This window comes from Adelges cooleyi, unplaced genomic scaffold (assembly GCF_023614345.1).
Source record: "Adelges cooleyi isolate 19-005CV unplaced genomic scaffold, UGA_ACOO_1.1 ACOO_flye_CR_arks_rails_tigmint_CR_PRNA_247, whole genome shotgun sequence".
NCBI lineage: Eukaryota > Metazoa > Arthropoda > Insecta > Hemiptera > Adelgidae > Adelges > Adelges cooleyi.
This window is the reverse complement of record NW_026095912.1, coordinates 9707975-9728786: the sequence shown is the minus strand read 5'-3', so window position 1 is coordinate 9728786 and position 20812 is coordinate 9707975. Positions and strand designations below refer to the sequence as shown.

At 29.2% G+C, this 20812-nt stretch overlaps 3 protein-coding genes across 6 annotated transcripts in view; 2 read left to right on the top strand and 1 right to left on the bottom strand.

Moving 5' to 3' along the window:
• The window catches only part of LOC126836747 (uncharacterized), a 43827-nt gene extending 40338 nt beyond the window's left edge, over positions 1-3489 (bottom strand). Inside the window, exon 1 of one of the 2 annotated variants that reach the window (XM_050570370.1) lies at positions 3007-3489. In XM_050570370.1, coding sequence (XP_050426327.1) covers positions 3007-3112 — 106 coding nt within the window. In that variant the 5' untranslated portion in view covers positions 3113-3489. The remainder of the gene's footprint in view (positions 1-3006) is intronic. The other variant, XM_050570371.1, reaches the window with a different exon arrangement.
• Positions 3490-8837: 5348 nt separating this feature from the next.
• Positions 8838-12190, top strand: LOC126836386 (ras-related protein Rab-14-like). Of its 3 annotated transcripts, none has more exons than XM_050569723.1 (7): positions 8838-9236; positions 10528-10653; positions 10723-10849; positions 10921-11038; positions 11642-11760; positions 11876-11944; positions 12060-12190. In XM_050569723.1, exons 2-7 carry the CDS (start codon positions 10551-10553, stop codon positions 12157-12159), a joined length of 636 nt encoding a protein of 211 aa, XP_050425680.1. In that variant the 5' UTR covers positions 8838-9236; positions 10528-10550; the 3' UTR covers positions 12160-12190. The 3 variants fall into 3 exon arrangements, with proteins under 3 accessions (XP_050425680.1, XP_050425679.1, XP_050425681.1); XM_050569722.1 differs by having other exon boundaries at positions 8841-9191; XM_050569724.1 differs by lacking the exon at positions 8838-9236 and adding an exon at positions 9263-9463.
• A 2216-nt stretch (positions 12191-14406) lies between these two features.
• On the top strand, positions 14407-18568 carry LOC126836746 (sterol carrier protein 2-like). Its single transcript, XM_050570369.1, has 9 exons — positions 14407-14751; positions 14954-15083; positions 15158-15351; positions 15422-15612; positions 16580-16817; positions 16878-17133; positions 17200-17353; positions 17415-17650; positions 18114-18568. The coding sequence occupies exons 1-9, from the start codon at positions 14707-14709 to the stop codon at positions 18302-18304; spliced, it is 1635 nt and encodes a 544-aa protein (XP_050426326.1). The 5' UTR covers positions 14407-14706; the 3' UTR covers positions 18305-18568.
• The last annotated feature ends 2244 nt before the right edge of the window (positions 18569-20812 follow it).

Below are 20812 nucleotides of genomic sequence, written 5' to 3'. Positions count from 1 at the left end.
AAGAAAATATATATTTTAATAATAATGGTTAAACAAAACATTTCAATGAACTATTAAATGTATCAAATTTTTGTTAAGTAGATAAAAACAGTTCATTTTTTTTTCTAATTAATTACATCACTATCGGCACGGAATCAATTAAATTCAATTTATTCTATACTAGTCATGTGCACTTTCGAATTTTGTAACCAGTAATCACTAACCGGTAAAGTACGTTTGTTTTTAACGTCAATGATTGAACTTTTTGTTAAAAATCATAACTCTTAAAGTAATATTTAAAAATGGGTAAATTTGTTTTTGTCCTCTTTAAGCTGCCCCATTATTAAAGCACGAACAAAAGTTTGAAATTATTAAAAATAATATAGGAAAATTAATTAAGCCGTTTTAAATATCAATGAAAGTTCATTCAAATGTGTTACCAAATTAATTATTCGACTGACAGTATTAAAACTGACTCTTCGATTTTTCCATTATTATGATTAACCATGTTCAAACTATCATTAAAAAAAGTAAATTCAATAGGAGGGGGGGGGAATAAGTTATCTATCATATAGTAAAGAATTATACATTATGCTTAGTCCTTAGACAACAGTATGAACTACCGTACTACTCAATCTGTAATAAAGCTTATACGAAAATTTAACACTAGTCTTTAATGAAAGAAAGTTAAATTGGTTGTAAATAATATACAACAAATACTTATTGTGTAGACATTTTAAGTTATTTAGAAAAATTGTATGTATACTTTAATACGCAGCTGACAAACTAAATCAGTGCCTCATCCTTTCTGTAAAAAAAAACCTTGTCTCATAAGTCATAACAATCGATCTTTAAAGAAAGCCATATATAGGTATTTACAAAAAAAACATTTTTTTTAAATCTTACTCAATTAAATTTTTTAATTTACAAAATACTTTAAAGAATCAATTAACAGAATTGCATGTTAATTATAACTAATTTAATTTTTTTTATTAATTGTACATTAGTATTGTCCTAGAGAAGTTGTTCGATGCGATTTGAGTAAAAGTATTTTTTATTATACATAATTAACTAATGTCAAAGTTTAATTTATTGTCAATTATTGCTAATAAAAAAAACCAAAATTGTATTTAGGTAACAAATAAGCAATAAGATTTTCACTTTATTAAATTACAAAATATAGTAGTGTTTATATAGTATAACATTGAGATATAATAGTATAAATGATCAGCAATGTCAATTAGCACTTTAAACTATAGTAATAAGCTAATAGTCACCTAAATGTTTTAAAAGTATTAATTTTTTATCATTTAATACGGTTTAACATAAAAAAGTTAAAAATTAAGCGTTTAAACAATAAAAACTAACTGCAGAAAGAACTTGAGTGTCTTATTATTAACTCCAAGGCTATTCAAAAATAAAAACTATTTAAAGTTAATATTAATTAATGAAAATGCTAAATGTCGTACCACTTATATTTAGGAATAAATTAAACTAATATTAACATATTAAATATCTTTATTAAATTATTAAGTGCAACACTCTAATCGCTATGCACTGCATTAATGTATTTAGTAACACCAATGGTAATTTGATCAGAAAAAATTATTTAGCAGTAAAAAACTTTACCAGTAAAATAATATGTTTTTTTCCTATTTTGATTACTACTAAGATATAAACTAGTATTAGTAAGATAATCCTATTATTATTTTTTTTTTTTTTTCACACATAAAATCTATAAAAATTAAGTGAAAACTGAAACTATAATACTTGAACAATGTAATAGTAAGGTTTTTTATTGTTGACTTGCCTTTGTAATTATTAATAAATGTAAGTGAAGCAAATAGCACTACTGCAAAATAGAAAGACACAACTCACAAAATTATTTTTAAAAATACTAGCAGTTAGTTTGATAAATAAAAGTTGCTATCAAATGCCAACAATATAGTATAAAAATAGTAAAAATAATCTAAAAATATGTTTATACAAAACAAAACAAAAATGGCATCCAACAGTTAACTGGAGGCGTATTAATATAAAATAAGCATGCTGTTGCCTGGCATCCAAAAAAATGTTTATATTATACAGCATCTGTGCATTGTAGTGAATTAATAGAATATAAAAAAATAAAAACTTTGTTAACTATATTTACAGATTGGAATCTATCCAAAGACCAAATAGCACATTAGTTAACAGATCATTGTGGATGATGGTCTAATTAAAAACTTTATCGCACATATGATCTTTGGACTGTCGTTGAGAAGTCAGCATATATCTGTTGTTATGCCGACAATTAGATTCAATTTGATTGGAGGAAAAATAAAAAACTAAAATGTTACTCTTATAATTGCAACAAATCAAGGATTGTCTGGCTTAAATTATTCATATGATTCTTATAAGACTATATTGACTCTAGATGGTCAACGCTAACTAATACATCAATTTGTCAAGTGATTTTGTTTGATAGGACACCAGTAAATATGGATTTCATTGTTATAGCTAAAATCATTAAAACTATTATTTACCGTCCATATTTTGTGTGGACACACTTACAAAGGAGCAACTAAGGGGGTGCTAGGTGGACTTTAGCACCCCCAAAAATTGAAATCCCAATCATTGATTTTTACGCATACAATTTTAATAATGTACCTACATAGTACATACTCTATTTACATTTTTTATTTTAGAATATTTTTGTATTTTAATATTTTATTTTATATCTAATGGTTTGAAAATAAGAATTATGTTTAGTCAGGTATACATAATTTTAGAAACCCTTAAATTGTAAATTTATGCACACTTACACAAGAAAACACAAAATACGATAGAAGTAATATTTTGGTACTGTTTTTAAAATGGTGTATGTAATCTATGTTTAATGAACAACAGTGGCATGGAGCCAAAAGCTGTTGAGTTTTTGTGGATGATTCCGGTATTAAATTAATACCGAGCGTGACACGGTGAAAATAGAAATGGAGATTACATTTCGAAAAAAAAAAAATAAAACTCAAATTCGTCTGTACTTACTGACGATGTGTATCATGAATGAACCGAACACCACAAACCAGCCCCATCCGCCGTCCGGTGGTCCTTTGCACGCGGCCGCCTTTTTTTCGGGTGTTTTCTTCGACATTTGGCGGCCAAGCCAAATGGTTCGTTTAGCCAATCCAAAAGAGACGAAGACGAAAACTCGTATCGCCAGTCGTCGTGGGAAAAGACAATATTAAGACGGTTATATTTTATTATAATATACTAACTAAGCCAAATAAGTTTAACGGTTATATTAAAAATTAGAAATATTGTTAAACGAAAAACGAGAAAACATGAATGGGGGGTGTATTATATTTTCTACGGGACGACGAAAAACTATATTATTGAAAATATTTCGAGTAAAAAAAAAAAAGTAAAACCAATTCAAAAAATAAAAATGTTTTGAATAAACGATACCACTAGGACGTATCGTGTGCGGCTCACGTCGGTTAATACATGGCACTGAAGTCTGAGAGACGGGTACAGGCATGAGTCGAACCAATACAAACTACAGCTGGCGCTGGCGACTGACGGTTGATACACGGCGAACGCTACGGCGTCCTTATCATTTGTCGATTTTCGCATTGCGCCTTATCACTGACGCGGCCATGTGACCGCAACGGTGTTTTCGACTGAACGCAACGGTGCGTTACGTTCGCCCAACGGCGCGATCCGTGCGTACAGCCTGTCGCGGTGCTACAACAGCTGCGGGTTAGAATTTAGATTGTGATTCAAACTCCAAAGTCTAAACTATGTAGTGTACCATAGAAAAGTTTTTGTCTTATAAAAGTTCGTAACAAAAAATATATTTGAATCAAGTTATACCCAAATAATCCCCGTTTTAAAGCAAAATTGATAAATATCAAAAGGGTACGAAACACCCTTGCGTTGATTGCATATTGGAACGGGCGCGGGGCGGCGTCTATGTGTATATATTTTTATAAATTATAATAATGCCTGAAGACCTGTGATCTCCCCCGATCCATCTTCATCGTGTTCCCACCCCACAGTGCTGGCTTTTGTTTTCTTATATTAAACTACGGTTGATTAAAATGTTGTATGCAAGTTCTTTTATTAAATCTCGTAAAATATAAGTATATTACGTGCCAGAAACCCCGCCAAAAAAAAAATCGTTTCAGTTGCCATCCATAAAACCACAGTTTTTTAGTTTTTTCTGTGTAGAAAAAATTATGTATTCAAATTTTCTATTTTAACAAAAATTTTTACCAAAAACCATTTTCAAGATTTTAATACAATTTTTAGTATATTTTTAAAATAACATTTACTTTTGTGTTATATTCTAATTAACACCTTCTATGATATAACGTATTTAGTGTATACCTATTTATATAACAATTAACAGCCAAAACAGCGTCTCACTCAGTCTGATATAATATACACAATTGTTATTGATCTTGTGCTAATTTTATTTACCGATCTGGACTGTGCTATTATAAATTAACGATAATCAATCAATATGTCTGTAAGTGGTAATTAATTTTATCTAGTTTCATAAACTAAAATAAAATAAATGATTTTATACTTCTTTGTTTCTGAAAGGTCATCATTTTTCATGTGTCGAGGCATCAGGCAGTGGTCGAACTTCACCAAATCTATTCGCAATGGCTTTTAACACCTTATATACGTATATAATATACAGTTATATTAAGTGTTTTATTTAGATAATATCAATATATATATATATAATTATTGTTTACAGGTTGCTTCAACTTTCTACAATGTAAAATCCACTTTGTAGTTCATATAATAAAATATATCGGTCAATGTAATTTATCACTTATTTTTTTACTCAATTATTATACTTGTTATAAATATATATGTATATATAACCAGATTGTAAACGAATTACCTAATAGCTAATATAAAACACATCTGACTTATGGTAAAAACATTTTCTTGAGTCTATCAAGTTACTTATTGCAGGCTTAACGCTAAGCCTAGCTTGTACTCTTACTGAAGAAGATACTTAAGAAGAAAGTTAACCCCCCTCCTCCAAAAATAAATGTTTGTTAAAAAAATTGAATTATTTAACTAAAACTAAAGGGTTTCAAGACTCTAATTCCAATACTTGATTAGAAGGTTCTAGAGATTATATGCAATAAAAAAAAAAGTATGACAAGAAACAATTTTTTTAATTCTTAGAAAATCTTATGAAGTTTCTGATTTTGTATTTTTTTTTAAGCAACATTAAAATGTCATAGATAACTCCGAAACTATTGATAATAGAATAAATTTTATTCCGCGAAAGAACATTACATTTTTACTTCGGTGTTTTGTCAACGATGTTTTAGTAAAAAAGCCAGTACAGTAGGGTCGGGGCATAGTGGAGACGAGGAGGTCACAGGTCTACAGGAATAATTATTATAACTTTAAGTGATAAAACCGCTTTTAAATAAACGCTTCAATACAAATCTGTAAATGGTAGGTTCAAACTTTTTTTTTTTTAAGTTTTTAATCGTAATTTTAAATTAAAAAATATGTTAGTTGTTGGATGTTTTTTTCGATTTTGAAGGGGTGACATTTTTTAATTTTTGACCCAATGAAGTACCTTTTAGGTACAATTTCTGATCTATAGAGCGATGGTTTAGCACACAAATGTGTGAATGTGATAACTAGTGATCACACACCATAGGTTACTATAGTAGGGAATTATAGTTACCACGATATTGTTTAGGGACATTAAAATTAATAAATTAATAACGCAAAAAAAGTAGGTGAAATTTTGTGTTCAATAAAATAGAGGTTGCTAATTTTGCGACCCGTCACACTGGGAGCAAACCAATCACTTGACAATTTGTCAAACGAAGAGATAACTCATAAGTCATAACTATAATATGTATCCTTGTAGAAGGTTAGTAAGCATAATTTTTGCCACACATGATTAGATTCGACTGTTCTCAGAAAAGTAAATCGATTAGTCAAAATCGCTGAACATTCCGGTCATTCAACATACTATATACCCACAATCGCAAAAAAAATCGAATGATTCCGTGTATCTGTTCACTAGTATCTTTATAATAGCGCATTATTTAATCGATAAGTTAATTTTGTACATTGCCCTCATCAATAATAATATGAGTGTAATTATTTGTAATGTCAATTTGAGAACAAAACGCATATTATGTTAAACCGATTTTGAATTCAAATTTTCAGTATTTTTACTTAATGTGATAAAACAACACGATTTTGAAACAAAACCCAAAATACATCAGCTTTGTATGATTTTTTAGTATGTCTAAATGTAACAAAAGTATATTTTATACAATAACGGCTCACTAAACTAAAATCTAAATAGTTAAGTTTTTCAAGTTTTTAACGCAAGTTTTGCTTTAAAAAAATACTAATTGAACTCTTAAACCAGTTCAATAACAGTTTGTAGTGAGTACAACAAACAATATAGACTTAATTGTACTATTGAACAAAAATTATTAAAATGTCAGATATAACATGAAGTAGTATTTGTTTACAACTTGAGAGGAGATATAAAATAAACGTGCAAAATAAAAAAATCCCACCTATAGATTTCTTTATCCTAGAATTTGACTGAAAATAATATCGCTTTAGGATAGTATTTAACTTAAAATTGATTAAATCAGACAATAGGAAGGACTTTAACCTTATTGACCGACGTCCCCACCCTTAATGTAGGTACATAACTATATCTACAAATTTAAGTTATTTGTGAATAAAACAAAGGTTCTAAATAAAAAACTATTAGTATTTTCTTGCTATACATTTCGTGTATTTTTTAAGACTATTTTTAAATGCATATTTGTAAAATGCATTGTCATTTGTCATCGTATTTCAAAATGACCAAATATTCATGGTTTGTGGATTCAAATGTTTTAAGCTAGCTTCACAACTATAACTTATAAGAAACGGAAATTTCAAAATTACATTTCTTACTAACATCTATGTACTACAATCAATATATTGTAAACTGGCATGCAATTGGAGGTTTCAACAAGTAACAACTACTTAGATAGCACACCTCAAATCGCAAAAATACATTTTTTTGTTACATTGCACTAAGAAGTGTTAATATACCTTATTTTTAAATCTGTACCATAAATAAAATAACTAACGCCACATACACTACTAAGAGGTTTCATATACTTAGACAATTTTTTGTGAAGCCCTTATTTAAAGCCAATAATATCAATAATAGTGTTTATTTAATAGCTCAATCATAGGAAATCTTTTTTTTTTATAATAATTAGTTTTTGCATCAGACTTCGATAGTTTTCATAAATATTATTTTAAACAGTTCTTTTCTTAACCAGTTTAGTTTGTTTCTTAACAACTTTAATTGTGATTCGGATAGGATTATAGGATACTATTAAAACCTGGGGAAAATGAAGGTAAATAATTATTTTTATAAAAAATAACACAGCCTTCCGTATCTATTATTTAATTTTAATTATGTAATAAATTGACGTATATTAAAAATTCATTTTTTAACTAAAATATAAAATGTTTAATTGTTTTATGACAGAAATCGTACTTTCGTTATAAACCGAACGATTATATTAGTATATAAATATACTGAATCGTACAAATTTGCCCAATTTATATAAACAATTATCTCACTAGGTTTATTTGTTTCATGAGAGCTTAGACCTTTTTAAAAACACGAGTAGCTAACCTTTCTAGTGGCCCGGGTGGGGGAGGAGGGCGGTAAATTAGGTTAATAATTGCTTATTTAATAGTAACCTAATGTATTAGGGTATTATAATTAATATTATAAAAATAATATAATTAGGTAAGTTGCTGATGAGTGATGGATTCCAAGAAACATATTTCCAATAATTTAAATAAATGGCAAGTATATAAGGTTATGATTTTATAAATTTTTGTTTAAAATTCTATTATGTCAGATTTTGTTTTTGTTAAAACTTAAAAGAACTCTGGGTTGAGGTTGATAACCTTCCCCCTCCACTCAGGTCTACAAATTATTATCTAACGCAACAGTCTGCAAGTTGAGAACAATAATAATTAATACTGCTATGACCTATGCGGATTTCTCATTTAGATAACGATGTTATCAACCGTTTTAATATCTATGGTTTCAACCACGATCTTATCACAGAATATCACAGTTATTCTGTGATCTTATCGTGGTTTGAACTATTCAAGAGTTTACACATTGATAAACGATTGGGAAGTGGGAACAACAAAAAAAACCAAAAGCTCGGCATGAATAGCTATGAACATTGAACTATGAAGAGATGAATTTTTGCTTAAAAGATAAAATTGTCTGTCGTATTCAGCCTGTTTATTTAAAAAAAGTACATAGTTTTTACACCGAGTTTATTATAATTTTGTAGTACTTATCTGTGTCAAAAATTACCATATTGTTACAATATACATTTTAGAAGGCCAACTTAGGCAGTTTTCCACATGTTTACTCAACGTGTTGAATAATGTTTACTTATCGTAGTTTGTGTTAGACCTGCTGTGTGCGCGTTCAACCAGCAACATTGTTTTTCTGTGGCCAACGAGTCCGTGTGCCATGATAGAAATAATTCATACAATTGTTATGCGTCGTTCGAATAAATCGTATTGACTGTAAATTGTCAATTTATTCTGTTGTAACATATTTTTTGTTGGTAAAAATATATTATGGTAGGAAAAAAAATTGTTCATCGTTATCCCACACCATGACAAAATAAAAATATTGTTTGTGTGTGTGTGTGTGGTTATGGGCGACACGGCGTTGGTATCAATGATTGGGCGGGGGGTGGCAGAAGGGAATGGATGAGGTAGGGATGTGTTATTTCTCTTATCAGGTGTTCCACGGCCGTATGACGACGGTGGTTGGTACTTTGTGTTGAACAACAATGCCATATCGTATATTCGTATATTATTTGTCTATGATCGTCTGATGAGTGTGTAGCTGCCGAAAGTTTATGTTAACGGCGTACATTGTCCATCTGCATTCTGTGTTTTTTTGTTGTATCGAAAATTCATCAAAACATTTTATCGTGACCGTAACGCCATATCGCAAATTGTGTACGGACGGCAAATCATTGACATCAAGCAGACACAAACGCGTATGCATTTACACCGGCAACAAGGATAAGCCCCCCTGCCATCAGTGAGACACCCACGGCAGTCGTTCGACATCTTTTTTCGACACACTCAACGTTCCCGAATCACCAGTAAGTGTACAGCTGTCCTGTTCGGTTGCTGATCATTCTAAGGGGGTGAGTGTTTGTCCGATCCGATAACTTTCCGTCGTATGTCGATTCCGTAAAACGTTCTCGCCTGATATCGATAACATTATGATGACCGGTGTCAGACGTTTGTATTGCGATTATACTGTTGTACTTTGTGCCAATTTTTATTGTAATAACTTATAATACACAATGGTGATCTACGATTATTAAGTTGAACAGACTCTACACGCGAGTCACTATCAATAGGTACCTAGGTAATAGTTTTTTTTTTTTTTGGATGAATCGTTAATATTTTATTAAAAATTAACAATGTCAATATATTATCACTTAAAAAAAAAAATAGCAAATAAGGAGCAGAGTGAGATCGTATATAATTTTGGTTACAAATTGTTGTTCTTCCACATTCAAAAACATTCCCTGTTTAGTTATTACTATTAAATTATTGATGATAATTATAGTGTAGAAGTGTAACCTTTATGATTTCGGGTACATTAATTTAAAACGTTTATTAAAAGTGACATGTAAACAGGTTTACCTATATTACTATGGACTTATGTTTTTTATAATATAATCTACCTGTTTTGATCATGAGTTAAAACTCTAAGTTTTATAGCACTAAATTTCAGTGTTTACATTTGTTCAAGAGCCTGTAGATAAATGTTTCAAATGGTTTTTTTTTTTTCAATACCTACCTCCATTTAAACATTAACGATTTTACTAATTTAGGTGAGGGACATCAAATGAACCAGTGTACACTAGGTTTACCATATCGACTCACATTTTTCTGCTAATTAATATTTATAATGACAAAAAGTAGTGTTGTGTGAGGGCTAAAATGACGCTCACATAATTTTACAGTTAGGTGCCTCAGTATGGTCACTTATTTTTAATAATTATTGTTAGTTACATATTATGGTAATTATTGGCACTCTAAAAATATTATCTAAAATCAATAATCTCTTTAATGATTAGTAAACTTCTAATTTGGGTATTAGTTAAATGTTATCACTGTTGTTTAAATATTAAAATAAATAGTGTCGCTTAGGACAAAATAGCCCTTTTGTTCTTTTGTCCTAAAAGCTTTCATATTATAAAATATTTCTTTCTTTAGTATTTCATGCAATATTATGAAAATTGAAATTATAATTTTTGGTAAATCCTCTTGCAATTAATTTACTTGTCAAAGATATTTGGTTTATTTTATTTGTTATGTGATTTAGCGAATTTAAATTAAATTCACCTTTGATAAAAATAAATATAAGTATAAATTGTGATTATTTTGATATCTAATATTTTTGTTGTTAAACTTTGTTCACAGGTATTAAAATTTAGTCATTGAAAATGTCGTCTTCCTCTCAGTATTCGTATATATTCAAATACATAATCGTTGGTGATATGGGTGTCGGTAAATCATGTTTGCTACATCAGTTCACTGAGCAAAAATGTAAGAAAACTAGTATTTATTTTAACAAAAAATATGATTACAAATTAACGTTAATTTTTTCCTTGATAGTTACTGCCGATTGCCCTCACACGATTGGTGTAGAATTTGGAACCAGAATCATCGAAGTGTCTGGAAAGAAAATCAAACTTCAAATCTGGGACACGGCCGGACAAGAACGTTTTCGAGCTGTCACTAGGTTTATATTGATGCAATGTTATTGTAAAAACGTTGAAATTACAATGTATTTATTCTAAACTATATTTATAGATCATACTATCGTGGAGCAGCTGGTGCACTCATGGTATATGATATCACCAGAAGATCATCGTACAACCATTTGAGCAGTTGGCTGTCCGACACTCGCAATCTCACTAATCCAGGAACTGTAAGTATCATATTTTTATTAACTGAAATATTGTTAAATCGTCTTCCATAGAGTTTAAAATTAAATTGTTTAAGCTATCTTAATTTATTAACTTGAATACTAGACTTGAACTTTTATGAAATCAGTAAGTATAGTATAATAGTAACAAATAAAGATATTGGTTATGCATAAAATTTAAAATTTACCGTATTTATATCTTTGTGACCTGAAATTTAGTTAACACTAGTTTAAAAAACATGGTTTTTGTTTAACCATTAAAGTGGAATACTTATATTTAAATTGAAGTTTTTATTTGTTAGTGATTTTATCGCTTTCAGTTATAATAATTCTTGTATATCTGTAGGCGCCCCGATCCCACTTTACTGGCATTTTGATCATTAAAATTTGTTGTAAAACTATTTTTAGTATTTTATTTTAGTTGTCAAACATATTTTCTTTTAAACAATACATTTAATATAGTGTCACATTATTATCACTTAATAAAATAAAATAGGTACTTACACAAAATAAAATGGGTAGAATGTCTGTTTTTTTGCTAAACATTTTTTTTTTTATATTCTGATGTACTAATAATTATTTTTTGAAAAATTATTTGATTTCTAGGTGATTTATTTAATTGGAAATAAGTTAGACATGGAAGCAAACCGCGATGTGTCATATGAAGAAGCCAAGCAGTTCGCCGAAGAAAACGGCCTAATGTTTTTGGAAGCTAGTGCTAAAACGTAAGTCAAAGCAATTTATAAAAAATATATTTTATCCTAAAGGGTCTACATTGATGTGGCTTTTGGACCTGTCTTAATATTGTGTGTTTAATTATTTTTATGATCTGTCATTTAGTGGTGAATTTGTCGAAGACGCATTTCTTAAGACTGCTCAGATTATCTACGAGTGTATTCAAGATGGAAGGTGGGTGTATTGTGTTTTTTATGAATACAATGGTTTTACACAATTTAAACATAGTGTAAAATAATATTTAGTTTGACAGAAATAGTAATGTTATCTGTATTTATCATCATTTTAGATTGGACTTAAATGCTGCCGACTCGGGAGTTCAACAGAAAATACTACAATGTGAAGTAAACCCTAATGTTGAAAAAGATAAGACATGCATGCAGTGTTAAGATGTGTATTTGTATTAAAAAAAAAAAACAAGTAGCTATAGTCAAGAATGTATTCCTTTATACTATTTCAGTGATCTTTTACTTGATGGAATCTTGTATCTTATATTTTATGATGTTTTATATATATATTTTTGTCTATAGTAGAAAAACTTTCCAAACATTTATTATATATATATGCATATGTAATGAATGCATTATTATATATTTGTGTATATATAATGACCATTTTATTTATACGCCCATGTAAACTTGCGCTTAAATATACTTGCATACTTTACTAATAATAATAGTAATAATTATAATATAACAACATGTATGTTTACACATAAATATATACGCATATAATTGTTTTTAATAATAATAATTAAATTTGTATTTGTATTACCTAATTTACTTTTTTTTTTAAACTATAAATATTAATATTTTTAAAGGATTTTTTTTGTTGATTTTATTATGTTGTTACATCTTTGTTGATGTAAAAAAAAAAATTATTATAACGAAAAAAATATTTAATTTAATTGAATTATACTCGTTAATGTTATCTGCAGTGCTTGAATAAGAAAAAAAAACTTATTTTCGTGCTTAGCTAAGTTTTGTTTCGCTTTATTACATCAAATTTATATAATATAATTAGAAAAATTAGAAAACTATGATTTTTGATATTATTATTTATTTTATTATATAATTAGTATTAAAAATAAAACCATAAAAATAAATAAATAGCTCTTATTCACAGTGTTTTAATTTATCTTAAGATAATCTTTGGTGGTGTTAACTATTGTAATATTTTTAAATAAAACCTATTCCATTTTTATGTTATTCTTTTGCCGAAAGTTTATTTAATTGTTTTTCAAAATTGTTTTCTTTAATTATTTATGTGTGTGGATTTATTTTCAAATAACCTCATAGTAGTTGCGTCTTTGAAAATATCCCATTAGCGGTTGCGCCGTGTTATTGCCACCACTTTCTGTCTAGTCGTAGAACGTTTTTTTTTTCTGCTAATTATGTAGCCCATCAACTAAAGAATAGAAAAACTTACTCCAGGTTGACCTCACGCCTTTAAATGCATTGCGATGTTTTTCAGTAAAGGCGGAGTAAACATCGCTGGGAGGACTGCTAGGAAGTAAGACAGAAAAAAATATTATTAATGAAATTATATAATTAAACTACAAAGAAACAATGGTGTACAGTGTGATTTCTTATAATTCAATTTTATAAAAAAAATTAACATATTTGCTCCTGCCTTTTCACTTTAAGACCCTTAGATACAATTTTAAATTACTTAGATACTTAAAATATTGTCATAGTATAAAAATAATCAAGAGGGCTAGAGTCCTTTTTTTTTTTGTAAGAAACAAAATAATAATTCATATTTTTCGCTAAATTCGATATTAGTTTTAGAACTGTTTTGATTTAAAACCATTTCCAAAATTGTAAAAATCACAAATAAGCTATTTTTTTTTCTGATTAAACACCGATTTCAGAATTTCCTTAGCACTTTAATTTACTTTTTAAATCTCCCTGCCTACATTGTACATTTACATCTTAGATTCGGGGGCGCAATTTCGCTATGTTAAGTGGAGGTGCCTAAGCACTGAAAAATAAGAGAATCCCCTCGCCTCGCTTCTTATGGTACATAAGTATTAAGTATAACATAAATCTGGGGATGCAAAGCACACCTAAGCTCTCGCCATATTGTACCTATGTATAGAGTAGGTAACTAATACGGTGGTTCTTTATTACAAGTATTATTTTAAACTATGTGAATGGTTTTAACCACCTAACTGAATATTCAATATCAAAAAGTCGAGAGATTTGTACACTGACGAGTGACGCAGAAGATATAAATGTGGATTTATATTTTGCATAACATTTCGTTCGCATATTATCGTCGGCGGTCTGACGTCATGCAAATCGGTTGGTAAATAACATAAAAATACATATTTTTTATTAACAAGGAAGATTGCACAATAATAATAATAATCGTAACAAATATATTAGATTTTATGCTATAAAAGTTTATGTTTTAATCACGGACGTCACGTCTTAGGATTTTGGTGTTCGCACAAGTCGACCTTCGGACTTTTTCGAGTTGAAATGTCGGCTACCACATATACCAACGTTACCGTACTTGCGTCAACCAACGTGTTACGACGTTTCGACATTCACCACTTGTGATAAAAAAAAACCACCTTATCAGTGACTGTCTTTGCAGAAGACCGACAACAATATTTCCATCACCATTTACAATATTGCAAATTGTAATTCCACCGCTAGTCAACAGACGGCAGTCGAACAACGTATTGTTGTAACGTTAACATACCTACTCTGTGTCGACACTTACATAATAGTTAAAAAAAATATTCTCTAAAACTGCTTATCCGTCCTAATACTCAGGAAGTCGCTTTCCCTTTCTCTTAAAAAAAAAAAAACAGAAGAAGCTAAAGAAAAACAATCGTGCTTACAGATTTTTTGCACTTAAAGAATACGTTTTATTTTGATCTGGGTCAACCAGAAGAAACGCGAAAGTTGTAAAAAACAAAAAATATGTCAAAACCCAAAGTTTATGTTGTCGGTGTTGGCATGACCAAGGTAAGATGCAAATGACCTAAATAATTAATTAATAATTTGTGTAGTTGTATTTTTTAACCACGGACTTGTTATGAATGTTTGTTGAGAATGTGTTTTAATTTTCACTTACAGTTTTAATGTTTAAAAAAGTGCATTTCACAATAACTAAGACTTGGCTTTAATTTGCTTGCATATTTTAACCGTTTAATATGTCTTGTTTTAGTTTGAAAAACCTGGTCGCCGAGAGAATTTTGATTATCCTCAAATGGCCGTTGAGTCTGTTACCAAAGCTTTACAAGACGCCAAAATCGGTATAGAAAAAGTAGACCAAGCGTGTGTCGGTTATGTATACGGTAATGAAATGTGTTATTGAAATAATATTTCAGCAAAAGTATTATTTGAACTTTGGTTTAATAACTTATTATAGGTGACTCGACTTGCGGCCAACGAGCTCTTTATGAAATCGGTATGACCGGCATACCAGTTTACAATGTAAACAATAACTGTTCAACGGGATCTACAGCCTTATTTTTGGCCAAACAACTTATCGAATCAAAAAATGCTGATTGTGTTTTGGCACTCGGCTTTGAAAAAATGGAAGCCGGATCTTTAACTGCAAAAGTAAACCAACTCATTTTACAGAAACCTAACTTTAACTCATTATCTATTCTGCTTGTGCTTGGATTTCTAGTATTTGGATAGAACCAATCCAATGGACAAACACGTAACTTTAATGGGTGATATTGTTGGCTTGGACGCTTCACCGATTACTGCACAGCTATTTGGAAATGCGGCTTTAGAATACATGGAAAAATATAACGTTAAGCCAGAAACCCTTGCCAAGATTGCTTACAAAAATCACAAACATTCCGTCAACAATCCGTTAGTAGTTCTTTTTTAAAATTTAAAATTAAATATTTACTAATAAATTTAATTAAAAAATTATCTGAATTATCCACCTTCTCGGGAAACAAATTGAGTAAATGATATGTTTTTAGCCTCGAGGAGTGTTTGAATGTTTAATGTTATTCACAATAAGGGAGATGATGATCGAGTTTGAATAATGGAAGTACTCAAAATAAAATGTTAGCATCAAACCACTGAAACATTAAAATATGATATTGTTTTTAATATTTTTGCTTAGGTTTAATTATGAGAGCTGACGGTTTGTTGATTTTCTGTTACTTCTTTGATTGGTATTATCAATTATTTTCAGCTACTTAACAATTATGTTCTTCTGTTAAGCCTACTCAATCGTTTTCTCTTCATTGGTTGAAGAGTGACAGTTGTCACTCACAACATTTTTGTTCTAGTAGGTTATATTCACAATACGCTCTACAATTATTATCGGCGTTCAAAGCCATTGCAAATATTGAACAATTAATTATATTGAAAAGAGCTATATTTGTAAACAGTAGTTTATAGAAATGCTAACAATTACTGATACACTTGTCTTATGGGCTGTTGATTGCCTGTTATTGTTACAGTTGTTATCGACAACATAATTATGTAATCTTTTAACTACCAAACTTTTATGAGCCCGATACCGTGAAAACGGTACTATGAATTTGGTGAAGCTAATTTTAGAATGATCCCCAGCCCAAAAGCATTCATGTTAAAAGTACAAATATATATCTAGTTTAGAGTTAAAAATTATATATGTATAAGGTGTTAAGTTCTGATTTTTACCAATGTATTCCTTGCACTTTCGGTGAAAAATAACAAATTATATTTTATGTTATTAAGTAAATATTAGACTATAATATTTATATATTTTACTGAATACGAATGGACGTCATACATTAATACTTATAATAGTATAAGAAAATTGTATTAACATTTTTTTTAGATATTCTCAATTTCAAAAAGAATATTCTTTACAAGAGATCCTTCAGTCGCCAAAAGTGTTTGGACCGTTGACGAAATTGCAATGTTGTCCAACTTCTGACGGTTCTGCTGCAGCAATTTTGGCATCGGAACGTTTTGTTATTGAAAACAATCTTCAATCGCAAGCTATTGAGATTGTCGGAATGGAAATGGCTACAGATCCACCGACAACCTTTTCTGATAATAGCATTGTGAAAGTCGTACGTACTTATCAATTTTGTTGCAATTTGTTAAAACTGATTGAATTTTATATTTCACAGGTGGGATATGACATGACCAAATTAGCAGCTAACAAATTATTTAGCAAAATCAAAATTAAACCCACCGACGTCGATGTGGTAGAGTTGCACGATTGTTTTTCTGCCAACGAATTGCTTACATACGATGCATTAGGACTTTGTGCACCAGGAAAAGCCGGGGAATTTGTCGAGTCTGGCGCAAATACTTATGGTGGCCGCGTTGTGGTCAACCCTAGCGGCGGGTTGATTTCAAAGGGTCATCCTTTAGGAGCTACAGGTAAGTTATTTTCCTGAACTTACATAAAATATTATTTACTTTCTTCATATTGTCTTTTGTTACCAGGTATCGCTCAATGCAGTGAACTCTATTGGCAGTTGCTTGGTAAAGCTGACAAAAGACAAGTGTCTGGTGCTAAAGTCGCTTTACAACAAAACATCGGTTTGGGAGGAGCTGTAGTTGTAGCTTTATATCAACACGGTTTCCCCAGTTTAGCGCCGTAAGTGCTAAATTTTAATTTTTTAATTGTTATTGAATTTATGTATTTGTTTTATTACCAGAAAATCTCAAACGTCTCAACAATCGGCCAAACCCACAACCGACAAAGACCCATCAGTGTTCAAAGTTCACAAGGCATTTAAATTACTCGAACAAGCAATGTTAGATGATAAAGAAGGCAATATCAACAAAGTCCGCGGCATATATTGTTTCAAAGTGTCTAACAACAAAAAACAAGAAGGCATGTGGATCATCAATGCCAAAGACGGCAAAGGCAGCATCACGTTTTATGGCAAAGGTGAAAATGTTTTTATGGCTTCGATGCTGTTATATTTTTTATTTTTGTGCCTGGACACTATATTTTTTAACCCTCCAGACTGATTTCTATAAGTAGTAAGTTTGCAGGTCAGAAATTGTTACAATGTATTTAATAAGGCTTAAAGTAAACCAAATTACTTCTTTTATAATCGAAAAAACACCTAAAAATGTACACATTTTTCTACTTATAATTATGGCATGCCATTACTTTTAGAAAAATAGTTAAGTTACTTTTAAAGTTGTGTGAGATATTCCTTACTGCACTAGCGATGTACAATGAATAACCAAGAAAAACATTAATCCATTCCTCCAAACTTTTTATTTATTTTGCTTTTTGTAATGTAGAAAAATAGGGAAAGTTAAAGAATATAGTATGATCGCTACCTCAAGAACGGCTTTATTATGGTAACGGACTATTACAATTTTTATAAAATTGATTTTAGAAAAACCGGACGTTACGTTCACAATGAAAGACGACGACGTCGTAGATTTAATAACGGGAAAACTAAATCCGCAAAAGGCTTTCTTCCAAGGCAAAATCAAAATTCAAGGAAATATGGGTTTGGCGTTGAAATTAGTCGAGTTGCAGAAGTTAATGGAACACAAAATAGCAGAATTACGAGCAAAGTTATAGGTATATTTGTTATTGTTATTTATGGATATTGAATTTTAAAGGATTTTCAATGTTTTTTTGTAAAAATATTATTGGGCTGGTATGACAAGATATTAATATTTTCATTATTGTATTTTTTAAAAGGTCTATTGTGGTTTTAGGACTTGTGTATGGTTTTTTTTATTATATATTTTTTTTTTATATTGAATATTTATTACGTTTGTATTTTATACGATGTTAAATGTACGACATTCCATTACAATTGTTGGGAAATATACTATAAAAGTCTGATGTAAAATTTGATCAAAATCAAACAATTGAAATGTGTTTTTTGTGTTATTTACAAAACTGATTAGTAGGATAAACATTTTTCTAGCCCTTCATTGTGGAGTATAACTTGATGAGTTTTATTTGAATACTGGATTTCTTCTCTTTACGGCATGTCCGAACCTAGACTTGTTAAACCTGTGACGTCTTCAACTCTCCGTTGTCCACAATAAAGCGTTTTGCATTTACAGATAAAATGAGTAAGCACTAAAGTTATTAAGAATGTAAAACTAATAGTTCCAATCCGTTACCTAACGCTAAAGAAAAAAAATGTTTGGTCGAAATGAAACACACTTAAAAAAAATCCCTATGATGCAACCACTTTTGCATACCTACCGCACTCTTTTTTTAAAGTCATATGTAATTAATAATCATACTACAAGATTGGCAGACTGAAACGATTGGGTACGGTTATGTCAGCAATCAAACTTTTTTACAAACAACGAACCAATGATTGTAATCCATAACAGACCAAAGACTAGACTAACAATGCACAAAACATTATATCAATTTACTTTAATAATTTTTCGTAAAAATCATGGACATTTTATGTTTAAAATAAAATGATTTATGTATTATCACTAATTTTTTTTAAAACAAAAAAACATTATGAAAATTTTAATTTTTTCCGCCTAAAACTAATATTGTTTTCTTGGAAAAAACCTCTTTTGTAAAAAAAATTTCAACTTGTTTTTTAGTTTCTTCAATTTTCAGTATTTGAAAAAGTATTAACCATTATATATATATAGTATATAGTAAAAAAAACAAGTTGAAATTTTTTTTAATTGTATTCTTTTATTCATAATAAGTTTTTTTTATAAAAACCACTTATATATATATATATATATATATATATATATATATATATATATATATATATACATATTACTAGGGATAATGGAACCCTAGAGCCTGTGATTTTCTGAATAAACTGTCTCATAGTAACAACAATTCAACCATATTTATTTTAACGTGACAGTTGCTAAACACTTTAAGTCTAAATTATGTAGGGGCTTGAAGGTAAAGGATGTTCAGTGTTAATAAAACAATATATTATACAGGTATATGATTTAATGAGTGTTCAGTGGCCGTCGTGTGTGTGAATTTGAAATTCAATTCCATATCGTTGTATAATACGAACATTATATGATAATGAGTAATATACAATGCATATTTCAGTCGGTTATACAACTGTTTTTTGCTTCATAAATGGTAGTGTAAATGTACCCAATGGGAATAAATAAAAAATAGAAATCCTAAATTATAAATTTGCTTATAATAGTTGAGCCGTCATATTTCATCAATAAAGGTTATAACAAAAAAAAAATTATATAATATAATGCATGATAAAAAATAATACATTCATATTAAAATTGTTTTATTCAGTTAGTCTCATCCAGTAGGCAAGTATCATAACTCATTAGTAATAAACTATATATTATATACATATCATGTACCTAAATATTTTATTATGTGTAATTCGAATTGGTATTTGCACAAACGCATTAAAAATAATAAGTGATTGCCTAAAACTTTATTTATTATTTATCTTTAACTTTGGAACTGTTTTATACGATTAAAGCAAAATTAGGTAATAACTATTTTTAGATAGAAAAATATTTAAAACATTTTTTTTACTTTACTTTGATGTGATTATGAAATCGTTTCAACTCAACGATTTTTGTGTGAGATAGAAAGAAAAATAATGAATTCTGAAAAAATGATATCAATGAATGTTCAGATTTCGAAACCGAATTACAAAGAAAAAAATCAATACAAAAAAATTATTTAAAAAAAAAATCTAGTCAGAACCAATTTTTTAAGGTTAACTAAAGTTTGGGGTTTACGATTAAGATTGTACATTGATTGTATCTCTGTATATGACTATCGAATTTAGAAAACAAATTCAAATCATACAACATCGTTTTTTCAGAGCAGTTTTAAAGTAAAAACAATTATAAATTAATAGTTAAACTATTAATTTATAATTGTTTTGATGAATATTTTGACTGTTGCCCAGCAAAATCATAACGACAACACAGAAAATAAATTGCCGTTATAAATTTTGTAAACTTATTCTATCGTTATTGTCATTTTTTCAACTAGTAAACTTCGTTTGAGTGCGGGACTTAATCAGAGTACTCATTTTATAACTGAAGAAATTGAAGGTAACTTCTATTTAACATAGATTAGCTATTTTCT